The sequence below is a fragment of the Electrona antarctica genome, assembly GCF_951216825.1.
Source record: "Electrona antarctica genome assembly, chromosome: 22".
In the NCBI taxonomy this organism is placed as follows: Eukaryota; Metazoa; Chordata; class Actinopteri; order Myctophiformes; family Myctophidae; genus Electrona; species Electrona antarctica.
The window spans coordinates 20,131,441-20,144,029 of record NC_136805.1 but is presented as its reverse complement, the minus strand read 5'-3'; the positions used below and the strand labels follow the sequence as shown (position 1 = coordinate 20,144,029).

The following is a 12,589-nucleotide window of genomic DNA, read 5'->3' as shown; positions in this document are numbered from 1 at the left end:
GTTCTTACCTTTGACTTAACTGAATCGCTGGTGGTGGAATCTGTATGCAAGTGAGGGGGAGGAATTGAGTTAAATCATGTTATCAGCACAGAATGGTAGTGACAGTGGTAGTATCAGTAGTATTAAATGAAAGGCTTATCACAGCAGCACACAAAACTGCAATGTTAAAAGGGAACACCAGCCATTGTGACAAATATCCTTGGATTACTGTAGTTGAGTTTCACATTTAAAACCCCTATACCTGTCCTGTACCCCTAGCTGTACCTGCACCTCCATCAGCCTTACAGCTGCAACCATAGACAACTGTCCTATTCTTTGGTAGACAGTCAAATATTCCTTGCACTTTTTGAAAATGAAATTAAATATAATAGAAAATAAATAGCCTAGTAGAAAATTTGAAAATCAAGTATTATGACATTTTTAGTTTTTGCAGATGTTTGGTTTTTCTCTAATAGCAATATGCAAAAGCACCACAGCTCCAAATAATATATATTCCAAACCACAAAAAATAAAACCATCTAGTAACTGTTCTAGTTGTTCGGTAAAAGTAAAGTACAAGACCATGTTATGACCAGTGTTCACTTTTCAATTTAACACTAGTACTACGGAAAGGAGACAGTTTGTTGGGTGGGAAAACAAGACAAATAAAGCCAGGAAATGAGCATAAAACAAACACACAACACAGACACACAGACACAAAGAGAGAGACATGGTCCTACCGAAGAGGTTGATCCACTGTCTCAGCTAGGGAAAGAGAGGGTCGAAAGGTCCCGAAGCAAACAGTAAGAAAAAGTAGGAAACATCATAAATATCCAGACAGAAGAACAGCTGGAGAAAAAAATGCAGCAGGAAATGATTAAAGAAAAAGGGCCACTGCATGAAAGTGGAGTAGTGGACCCATACTGTACGTCAACACTGAATGACAGTGGACCATTTTAGGGACGTGGTTGTGCAACGATGAATACATTTGCTTCAAGTCTAAATCTGGGCAGTCTCGCATTGCCAGATGATCAAAGATCTCTGCTTACTGATACATCTGTGGAAATCTAAAAGCAATGAAAGGGCCCGGACGCCAGAAAAAGAACTGTGGTAACAAACCTACGCCCACTGCTTTGAAAACCAATCCTGATATCGTCCCATATGAAGGAACTGTCCCTAAAGTCTTTGCATTGGTTCTGCGATGCTGTTGTTTTTTTTATTTCCGAATATCGTTTCCAAGCAGTTTTAATCCATTTGAATTCAGATGTCATGTCACTATATGTATCAATAAGCAGAGATCTCTGATCGTCTGGCTATGCAATATTTGGGAGTACTGGTAGTGGAGGTTAAAGTTTCAAGAGTAATTAATTAATTAACTCCTGACTGAAAATATGACCTGATCCATGAAACACTACTTGTCACTGTAGTGTAGTGACTACTACTTATAGACCACATGAAAACACATTTAGCTGAAACTAATAGAAATGGCATCTTTGTAAATTATATAGCATAGCTTCTGTAGGCGCGATAGGCTACATAAAGTAGCAAAGATTACAGCTGTGAATATACAATTATACACAGTTAAACCGAGAACACTCTACTGCAGAGCAACATTTTATTTATATATATATATATATATTTCTTAAACCTTTTAAACCTTTTATGCAATAAAATGTGCTCCATGTCCTGTCTCACCTGATGCCTCTCCTGGCATGCCTGTCCTGCCAATGTTGCACAGCAGGTGGTCAATGTTGGGTGCAGGTAGTGAGTCCCTCTTATCCTCTGGAGCCTACGCACGCACACGCACACAACATGAGTCAAAACTATTCCATCCAATAAGGCATGATATTGACACGACAGTTCCACTGTGGTGATATACCTTTTCATCATTTTCCAGCTCTCCTTCACCAAAGAACCAGTCATGCTGTTGAATTAAAAAATACAGTGTTGTCAGAACTTGTCACTCGATGGCGCATGTGCGTCACATAACTGAATAACATGATAACATGAATAACATAAAAATATCTTATGTTTACATAAAAGAGGCACTTTGTTGCAGATTCCTTTGCTTTAAGTACTGTAAGTGAGTGAGTAGATGTGGGTAGGTGCTTCTTACGTGCAGGATGAGTGTCTCCACAATTTTGTAGCGGTCAGGCATGTGGGTGACCATGTCAGTCATGTTGTCCTCTGACGTTCTCACCAGCGTCGGGCCAAACACCAGTGCCAGGTTTCTAGCCTCCATCTAGACACCAACGATTTTATGATCGCATGTAAATGGAACGGAAAATGGGAACAATGCACATTTACCACATGGAAGCATGTTTTTGAGTGGTGTAAACCACTCCTACAACTGGCTTTGTTGGTTTACGTGTCTGTTCGTACCAACTAGCTTTGTTAGTTTACGTGTCTGTTCGTACCAAAAAATGAGCATGGTTGCTATGGTCACCCAGTTCACACGGGTGTGATTTCATTACGTCAGACATTACGTCAGACCACAGTTGATCAGTCTATATAAGACCTTACACCACTCAGTTCACACGGGTGTGATTTTTTTCACATAACTGACTTGCTCACAGTGCACTATCCCATGGCTAACTTGTTAAATCTCCATAATTGTCAAAAATATGAAGTGGTACATTAGAAAAGTCTTCCAAGTTTTCCACGCAATGTAGCTGCAGTAATGTATTTTTGTCACCAGGTGTCGCTAAATACAAGCCAAACTACTTCCATGAATATATGAAAGTATATTGAACAGTATAGTTTGCATATCGTTGCTGTCGGGAGGAAACCACCTAACTCCATTATTTTATTTGTACCATAGATCAATGCTATTGAATATCATTTATGTCTGGGTGTTGGTTAAAAATAATATTGAACCAATGAAAAGTATCAAAGCGCTTTGGACAAAACCTCTCAACTCCATTGGACCCTCAAACGGTCCAAGTCCACCACCTCTCTCACTCTCATGCAAGTAATTGACAATTATTATATAAAGTCACAATACCAACTTTGATGAGGCAGAAGTTACCTGCACCTTGGTTCCTATGGCAAATTTCCAATTAAAGTTTTGAATTGGGTTTTGAATAAATTAAGAACAAATGAAGAAAAAAAGAAAATTCTAGACAAATCAACACACTTTTTTATTATTACACATATGCAGTTAATTGTAAACAAAACCACAAAACCACTTTCAAAATGTATGTTTGAGAAATAAATGTGGCCATGAGACCGGTGGTAAACTTGCTTCCTGGTTTTAGTACTACTGTAATAACTGTAACAACTATACTACTTGTGCTGAAGAACACCAGTTATGATATTCAGTATTCACCCTACAGAAAAACACAAGAGCCAGAGCATTATGTGAAAATGCAGTCCATTGAGACAAGGCCGACACCCACCTTGTTCTTGTCACAGTTATCTGCCACCTTCTTAAGATGGCCCACCATGAACTTGAGGGTGTGATGGTAATAGTCTGGGAGGTCATGAATCTGGGAGAGGAGCAGGGAAACAGGTACAGAGGACAGTTAGAGAGGTTACATTTACCATTATACAGGCTCTGATGAACTGTCCCCAGTGCTAATAATTCTGAGAACCTATGTAGAAACCTGCATCTTACTTCTCAATGATAAGAAAGGAAGAAAAAGATAAAACACAATTGCACCCTTTAAAATGCTACCGTTTTCCAAATAGAGTGCCCAAAGTTATATGAATGTACTCATTAATATTTAATAGTGAATTTCACTTTCACTGTCAGGCTTTGTCCCTGTTATGCCCATATGGACATGTCATCAGTATATGCCCATATATTGGCATGCCCATATATGGACATATCGGTGGGATCTGCGGTTCTGGACAACTGGATATCTATATATGCCTATGTATGGACATATTGGTTGGATCGGCAGGTGTGTGATGTTTACTTCTACAGTAGCTCATGTCACATACCAGCTTCTTCATGGTCTTCAGTCTGTCATCTGAATCTTCTATCCGGTTGGCATCAATGAAATCAATGTACTTATCTGTAAACACAGATCATATATCTGAGACATAGATGGATACCGTACAATAAATACTTAATTGACAGGCGATTTAAAACACAGTTTCACCAATCAAGCGCCAACGTGGATTAGACACGAAAAAGACGACGTTTATTTCCATTGTGGTCCACTATAAGACATACAACACCAAACAGACTATACAAACAACCATATAAAAACACAAAAGTAAATACTGATCGCAAGTTATTTATCAAAAGTACATTGTCTGAATTGTGTTACATTCTTTTGCCATTTCAATGGCAATGAACCCTTTTCTGAACCAATATAAATACTATATGACAGATTCACTAAAGACTAAACAATAGGACTCACCATCAGTAAACAAAGGCTCGGGCAGTTTTCGGAAGAAAGACTTGAGCAGACTGCTGATCACATTCAGGTCCTGCCATCTCTGTGGAAATGACAAGAAATTAAATTAAAATAAGTGTGTGTGTGTGTGTGTGTGTGTGTGTGTGTGTGTGTGTGTGTGTGTGTGTGTGTGTGTGTGTGTGTGTGTGTGTGTGTGCGTGTGTGTGCGTGTGTGAGAGAGAGAGACGTCCGTGAGTCTGAGGAATACACAGACCTACCCCAGGGAATGTTTTGTAGTAATTGTTTATTACTGTGCTAAAATTGTAAATAGATGAATACAGTAATACATAAAACCGTTCTAAAGAGTACTGATGAACACGGCAGGAAGCACGCGATACACCACTAAATGACCGTCCCCACCTCCTCGGCGGTGTTGATCTCCATGCCTTTGTTGAGCTGCTCCTGCAGGTTGGTTACAATGGCGTTGTTCCCTGGAACCCGGTAGATGCCTGTATAGTCCAGACCAGAGCTCTCCACCACACCACAGCACATCTCCACTATCAGAGGGACAAACTGCAAGACAGCAGGCACAGGGACAGAGGGACATTCAGGAAGACGGATTGAAAGTACAGAGGAGGGAGGGAGAGAGAGAAAGGAAGGAAGGAAGGAAGCAGGAAGACAAGAAAGGGAGGCATACAGTCGGAGGGTGTGGGGGGGCAAGAAGGAAATCGTACAGACACCCTTATCAGGGGTGACTTAGAAAATACAAGTTCAGAATATGAGATATGAACCCTTGTCTAGAACAGGGTGGAGTTAGTGGAGGAATTTTGGAATGTGCTACAAAGTAATGACAATGACAAGAAATGACAAACTTGGCATCTGTCTAGACAACATAGTTTTTTTGAATTGTCAATCTTATCAAAATATGAATATGTAAGTAAACTATGAAGTTTCTCATCTTAAAGCTACAATCTGGGACTTATTTGAATTATTATATTTTAACTCATTATCGCCAATTGCGCCTTTTAACGCCTATTTTCGTATGTACTGTACCTCCCCGCCGATGACGCTTTATCATGCCTTTTTATCTATTACGTGATCATTTGTGTCCTGTATGCGCTCATAACACTCGGTTCCGGTGCGGTGAGAAAAAAGAAGGGAAAAAAAAACGGAAATGGATATTCCGCTGGCTTATGCCGTCTATGGCAACGCAGTTTTTAGAACGCTAATATCTCTTCTTCTCTTCTTTTTGGGTCAAAACAAGCTTGATTTGCGACTCATTTCTCTAAACGATATGATCCTAGATTACAAAAAGTATGTTTTGGGTGGATTAAATGAATCGCGGGACATGTTACATAGCAGATTTTTACTTCCTGACTTGCAGATTCCGGCCAAATCGGCTTTCAAACTAAATTGAAAATGCATGTGCGGTGGCGCTCTGAGCCCTCCACCAGATGGCGCTGTGGCACCAATCTGAATGGTAGTGTGTTTTAATAGTGCTCAGAACCCTCAGGTTGGACATTTGCTAGTTGACAGTTTAAATAAAGTTATTTGAATCTGACAGTGCACCAGATTGTGCCGCTATCTTTATTGTAGTTCGGACATGCAATGACCACTCTCCGTTGACAAAAGTAGACAATGGACATAAAATTGATGGATTGTAGCTTTACAAATTAAACTTGGTCGTCTTACCCCTGAACCAATCATAAGTTAACATACAGACATGCAAAGTGGCTCTTCAGGGATTAAAATCAACAAAATCTATTAGAAGTTGAAAGCTGCGATGTGTCTAGAATATTGACAATTGTATTAATAGATTCACATGCAGGACAGATACTCATTACATTAAGGGCAAATTTGCAATATTGGCACCCGATATTGGTCATTTTCTAAAACGTTTTACTTTTCGGGACACGTTTCTGCAGCTTAATATGTTTGGTGATGGTTGAACAAACTGTCATTGTTTTATATAATATTGATGCCGCCCCCTAATAGGTCACACAACAATAAATGAGCTGAGCATACTTTGTGGTCAAGTGCAGGCTGACAGTCCTCCAGTCTGATACCAAACGCCTTGGGACTTCCTGTCTTCTTGCTCTTCTTCATAAGGTTGATGCCCCACAACATCTTGTTATCATCTGAACACACACACACACACACACACACACACACACACACACACACACACACACACACACACACACACACACACACACACACACACACACACACACACACACACATTTTTTTAAATTACTTACAGTATGCTTCATGAATCAGTGACCAAATGATTAGACAGATATGTCAATGAGTAAGCCAGAGTTTTATCAATTCCCAGTGATAATCACTGGACCTGAATCTTATTGCTTCTACCCACCAGGTTTGGAGGAGCGGTTCATTGAGGCGTTGTCCGTCTTTGCCAGAAGGAAAGGAGGGATCATTCTATGAGCTCTGGGAGATGCATCCGGCTTGTTAACTGTGGAACTAAACACAGTGAAAGAGACACGATCAGTCATGCTCAAGGTCAAAAGATGAACAATATGACAATATTTATATGTGAAATATACAATGTTTATATGTGAAATATACAGTGTTTAAGTAGTGAATGACTATAAAGAGTCCTGTTCTAATATATTCTTATTTCCATGTTTTCTGACAAATACCATAGAAAAGCATGTGTTATAAAGCTAATGTTATGCACAGCCATTAATTCAGTTGCTGGTGCAGTTCAAAGTATTTGAATGTATCAAAAAGAAAAAGCCAGTGAACAGGTGAAACATTTTTTCCTGTTATGTGCAAACCACGTTTCAACCAGGATAGGTCATCCTCAGATGAAGATAATTACTTTAATTAATGAACTTCACACACTACAGAAATGCTGCAGGCCCCACGGTGAGGTCTTAGAAGAGTATTTGTATTAGTAGTCATAATATTTGATGCACAGTTGATGCAATTTCTTACACTTTGCATAATAATTCTGGCAGGGACCGGGAATTACAAATTTACTGACATTTCAAATTTAGAAAACAGATCCAAGTTGTGAATAATATAATAATAATCATCACTCATCAATCAACACCCCAACTAGAACCTTGAGTTCGGCTAATCAGCTGATTCTGCCTGGGCAAAAAAACGCCCCAAAAACAGAGGTGCCCCTAGGCTTTGGAATAGCTTGCCTCCTTCATGTTCATGGTGCCCGCAAGTCACTGGAGGCTTTTAAAGCATAAGACTAAATTGTTTTCTATGCTTTCAACTGTGAGTGTGTATTCGTGCCCCTTATTGTGTGTCCGTTTGGTATTTCACATGTGTAATTTATTTTTGTTTGCTTTCTTTACTCTCGGTTTTCTTTGCCTCTTTTGTCTGCTATGGTTTATGTATTTTTGTCAAATTTTCTGTAAAGTCAATATTGGTTGTTTTTAAATGTGCTCTATAAATAAAGTTTGAGTTGATAAATATATTTTACTATTCATGCAAGGCAACATGCTTACCTCTGTTTCCTGTAATCATTCATTTTCTTGTTGATGAGTGCTTGCCTTGAGAATCCGAAATCCTGCAACAAATGTAAAACTCCAAATATGAGTGCGCGAGTGTCTGTCTGTCTGTGTGTGTGTGTGTGTGTGTGTGTGTGTGTGTGTGTGTGTGTGTGTGTGTGTGTTCTCATATGGATCCGCAGCAGCAGTTAAACCAAAGAGTGCAGATTTTATATTCCTTTCTACGCATTTCTGAATCTGCCCCAGTATACTCCTGAACTCTTCTAGACTGTCCTTGAGTCGAGTGAGCCTTTCCCTTGAAGTGAGTTGTGCTTACATACAGACATAAATATGTAGTGTATGTGCATGTGCGTGCATGCCGTGCACACTTGCAATGGCACACAGGCTGCATAGAGAACTGACCTCGTTGTCGGTCTTGCTGTTCTCTCTGATGACACGTATCCAGGCCAGCATGTCATCCCTGTCCTCGGCTTGCAGCAGGTACTCACAGAAGTCCTGGGTGGTCAGCCTCAGCGTGTGCTTGCGCTTGGTCTCGCTGTAGGCGATGTCGATCAGGCAGCCGCGGATGCTGATGGGAGGATGTTCGTCCTGCCCAGGGCCCGCCCCCGCCCCGTGAAGGACCGCCTCCCGCTTGTCCTTGTAGAGGAAGAGCGAATGGGAGCGCAGCACGGAGAAGCCCCGCTTCCACGGACGCATTCCAACACCTACTTTCTGGGATGCGGAAAAAAATTCAAAAATAGAAACATAACCGTTAAACAACTCAAGGTGGGTAGAGGTGTGTGTGTGTGTGTGTGTGTGTGTGTGTGTGTGTGTGTGTGTGTGTGTGTGTGTGTGTGTGTGTGAGATTCAGAGAAAGTATGAGAACTGAGAAGCACTTTATTTACCAATAGAATAAACCACAACTACGACCACCAAGTACCAAACATGATAAATGTAACAGAAATGGTGACAGAGGTATAGCAAGTTTAGACAACACAACTCTAACAAAGACTCTACAAGGCCAGCAGAGGTACTAGTTAACACTGGATATGTGGATAAGTACCAGAAGGTACTAGCTGACATGTGTGCGAGTTACCTTGCCCTTCTCTGTGAGGATCTGTTTGTAGTGCAGCCAGCCCTCTTTACGAACGTCACTGAAAGTAATGGTGCCCAGTTCAGAGGTTGAGTGACGCTTTGACCTGGCCTCTTCTTGGACCCGCAGACTCTCCAGAGACTGAAGCACACAGTAAATATGTTAAATGTCAAACAAATTGGTGCATTGTTACACTCTCAGGCCTAAATTAAGACTTTCTTCATGGATGATATTGCATGATTCATGGGGGAAGTTAACGGCCTGATGAAGGTTTAACATGAGATAATCAATGCTATGTGGACTCACCCCATCAGTGAAAAAGCTCTTGACCCTTTTTGGCAATCTCCTGTGAAAAACAGAGAAAAAGTTAACACATTTTTTGTTAGTATTTACAGTAAAGGTCCTTTCGGATGGGCAACGAATAACGCACCTTGTAATTCATTTTCAATGAGAGGCCTGTGTTTTCTTTGTACGAGCGGAGAGGTTGAGTGGCGACAACCCAAGTGTATTTAGGTGGGCATGGTCCCGTGAAATTGTCACGGGCGTTCTTGTTTCGTGCACACGCAGACTGACTAGATCTGGATTGAGTTGAGCTTTTTGTTTACGCTTGCATTGTCTGTCGCGCCTCTTATGAGCAGACCTGGAGCAGACCTGTCTGCATCACACTCTGCCCATCTGAAATGACCTTTAGGCAGCATTTTGCACAAGTAGGGACATTCAATACATATCTGTCATCTCAAAATAAATCAAATTAAATTAATTTAAACTTTTAATAATTGACTGAAGGCGATACATTGAATTCAAATTAAAACATTCCTGCAAACTGCTCTTGCAGTCTACAAAATCATTTATTATAGAAACTAAAAGAGTACTAAAAGAGTAAAAAGAGATCAAACAGTGTGAGAATGTTTGATCTTTTAAGATATTAAACTATTAAACCAGACAGAAATATAGAAACTACTTAAACCCCATACTGTGTTGGCATCCCCCTGTGGTCTATACTTGATACGCTCCTTTTTTTCCCTCTACACCAACTCTCTTTCATGAAAATAGCCACAGTTGTAGATCTGCTATTTTTTGTCAAATGTTCAGAACCCAGAAGTGGCACGCCTAGAGTTCATGTCGTTAACCTCCCCTCTGACAAACCTGCAAAATAAATATTGTATATTATAAGTCCAAACTTACGCAAAGACACGTCCTTCTTCCCTGAATGAGTTGAGACCCTCATCACATGACTTGGAGCGCTCCGTGGTGATGGCCAGCAGGTAGGAAGACCGGCGACCCTTGATACTACCTGAACGAGCCAAAAGTATTCAAGAAAGGAAAACAAAAGAAGGTAAGGATGAAACATACAGACACAAACTATATATCGTTGCTGTCGGGCTAGAAACCTCCATTTCATAAATGAAAGCCTACATCATACTACTAGAGTGTCACACAACAGTAGTGAAAATAGCAGATCTAAAAGCTCACAACGCAGCGCAATGCGTTGTGAGCTTCTAGATGTGAGCTTGTAGATTGGCTATTTTCACTATTGATTCTTTATAAAACCTAATAACGGTTTTGGACATACAAGGTTTCCACTCGACAGTGACGATATACTGTACAAGACTATTGTGTTATTGAAATTTGTATAGATCAAAATGTGAATGGATTTTAATAACAAAATGAAGGATGCTTTGTTACAGTAAAGGTGGCCTTACACTAGCCGTTTTTTTTTTCAATCTGAAATCTGATAGCACCACACACTACAGGATAATTGGAGCGGGGCAGAGCAAATATCAAACATTCTTGATGTTGATCAGGCCGATCCCGATCGCGCTTTGAGCGGTCGGGCACCCCCCGAGCGTCAAAAATGCCCGATTATCGGCTAGTGTAAGGCCACCTTAAGAAGTGTGAGTGATGAATATGAGACAAGACATGAGCAAAGAGAGGGATTAAGGTGTTAAATGTATATTAAAGGAATACACTGACATTATAAATCTGTGGCTCAAAAGAAAAAAAGGGTGTGTTTGAAATAGAACTTTTGAATACTATAATGCCACTGTATCCCTTTACATTTGAGGTTGATGAGACAGGGGGGTTTTGGAGTATGGAGATGAGAGAGGATACGAGACGGTTAAGTGTCACTCACTGCATTCCTGAAAACGGAGTTGGACAAAGGGGGAGGAGGAGGTTTGGGTGGGGGTGACGGTAGTGGAAGGGAGGGCGGCCACAGTGGAGGACTGGGCACTGGAGGTGGACACCACAGCGCTGGCAGGCACGTGGCGGGCCCGCCGGTCAACAGTGGGGCTGCTGGGTTCATCTGCGGGGTCGTGGAGGTCAAATGTGTGGGTGGGGGGGTGGGAGCAGGGGGGGGGGGGGGGGGGGGGGGGGGGTTGTTGTTGGTGGGAGGAGGGGGGGGGGGGTGTCCACAAGTGAGTGGGGATAACAGGGGTTGAGTTTATTCATTATTTAAAGGGAAACTTCAATGATTTTCAACCTAAATCTTATTATTCTGATGTGAGGATAATAATGCAATAGCGTGGCAAAGACTTTGTTCAGATTTTGTTGTTTGATGACACGAAACATTTGTCAAAAGTGTGTAAAACGATGTCATTGTTTTGTGATGGCGACATTTCATACACAGAAGACATTTTCTTGACACTATATTATCAATGTCACATCAGAACAAAGGAGTTTAAGTTTGAAATCGACAAGGTATTTCCTTAAGTTACACATAAACATTGTTCATGTATACACAAAATAACTATAAATACATACAAAATGTTGTATGCATGACATACATGAGGGCATACAGTACATAGCACAGACTCACAAAGGTTACACTGTAGGTGCAAATGAGAGGAGGGCACTAACCTATAAATGGAATAGAGGACAGGGAGTCATGTGTGTGTGGTGCCAGGCTACCGTTGGCCCTGCGGTTGGTGCTCGGACCCCCGGAGACAGGGGACAGTGTTTCGACAGTCCCAGAAGATGGCAGTAAACCGGGGGGCTCATGTGAGTCCACAGTCGTCGCATAGTTGGGGTGCCGAAGGCTGTGGATGGTTGTACGCCGTCCCGAGGGCGGCTTTTGCCTCAGGATTACATCTTGGTTGAAGGGGACAAGGGAAACAGCCTCCCTCTCCTCCTCTGATGTGAGCAGGGTTGGTGTCGACTTGGGCCGGGGCTCGATCCCTCCTTCGCTGTCTGTCGGGCTGCTTTTGTTACTGGCGTTCCAGGGGAGATGCGTGCCACTGTAGCCGGGTTCCCTGAAGGAGTGCGCCTGCTGGAGGATGTGGTCGGCCTTGCGGCAGAAGGACGGACTGTAGCTCTTGTAGCCCACCAGCTCGTCTTCTTTCACCCTCCTGGTCTGGGGCTCGGCTACCTGCTGTCCACTCAGCCTCCCACTGGGAGGCGCTGTGACAATGGTCGCCAAAGGGGACATAACCACGGTCTGATGATGCTGGTCGTTAGAGCCTTTCCTGTCTTTTTCCTCACCAGCTTTTGTCACGTGCGAGGGAGGCTGCGAGACCATTGCGGAGGCTTCCGCTAATGTTTCCACCGAGCGGCCATAGCTGTGTTCGTAATCGGCGTAGGCCGCCAGCAAGCTCTCTGAGCATGACCTACTTCCTGGCCCGGACACGCCTCCCCACCCTCCCAGCCAATAGGAGTCATGGCCGTGGGAGGCAGCTGCTGCCTGGTGGTGGAAAAGGAGGGTG

The 12,589-nt window shown here is 42.1% G+C and overlaps 1 protein-coding gene across 9 annotated transcripts in view; it reads right to left on the bottom strand.

Moving 5' to 3' along the window:
- LOC306915720 (rho GTPase-activating protein 23-like) overlaps nt 1-12,589 on the bottom strand; it is a 62,581-nt gene that overhangs the window by 3,490 nt on the left and 46,502 nt on the right. For 7 of the 9 annotated variants that reach the window (XM_079493271.1, XM_079493272.1, XM_079493268.1 and 4 more), the window contains 17 exons: nt 11,748-12,589; nt 11,023-11,193; nt 10,074-10,182; nt 9,195-9,234; nt 8,892-9,029; nt 8,219-8,527; nt 7,814-7,875; nt 6,703-6,809; nt 6,351-6,463; nt 4,746-4,898; nt 4,350-4,428; nt 3,925-3,998; nt 3,378-3,467; nt 2,096-2,221; nt 1,859-1,903; nt 1,675-1,768; nt 9-40 (listed from right to left, as the gene is read on the bottom strand). The exon at nt 11,748-12,589 is cut by the window's right edge and continues 599 nt beyond it. In XM_079493271.1, coding sequence (XP_079349397.1) covers nt 9-40; nt 1,675-1,768; nt 1,859-1,903; nt 2,096-2,221; nt 3,378-3,467; nt 3,925-3,998; nt 4,350-4,428; nt 4,746-4,898; nt 6,351-6,463; nt 6,703-6,809; nt 7,814-7,875; nt 8,219-8,527; nt 8,892-9,029; nt 9,195-9,234; nt 10,074-10,182; nt 11,023-11,193; nt 11,748-12,589 — 2,584 coding nt within the window. Of the gene's footprint in view, nt 1-8; nt 41-719; nt 745-1,674; nt 1,769-1,858; nt 1,904-2,095; nt 2,222-3,377; nt 3,468-3,924; nt 3,999-4,349; nt 4,429-4,745; nt 4,899-6,350; nt 6,464-6,702; nt 6,810-7,813; nt 7,876-8,218; nt 8,528-8,891; nt 9,030-9,194; nt 9,235-10,073; nt 10,183-11,022; nt 11,194-11,747 lie in introns of all 9 variants that reach the window. The other 2 variants (XM_079493275.1, XM_079493273.1) reach the window with 2 other exon arrangements.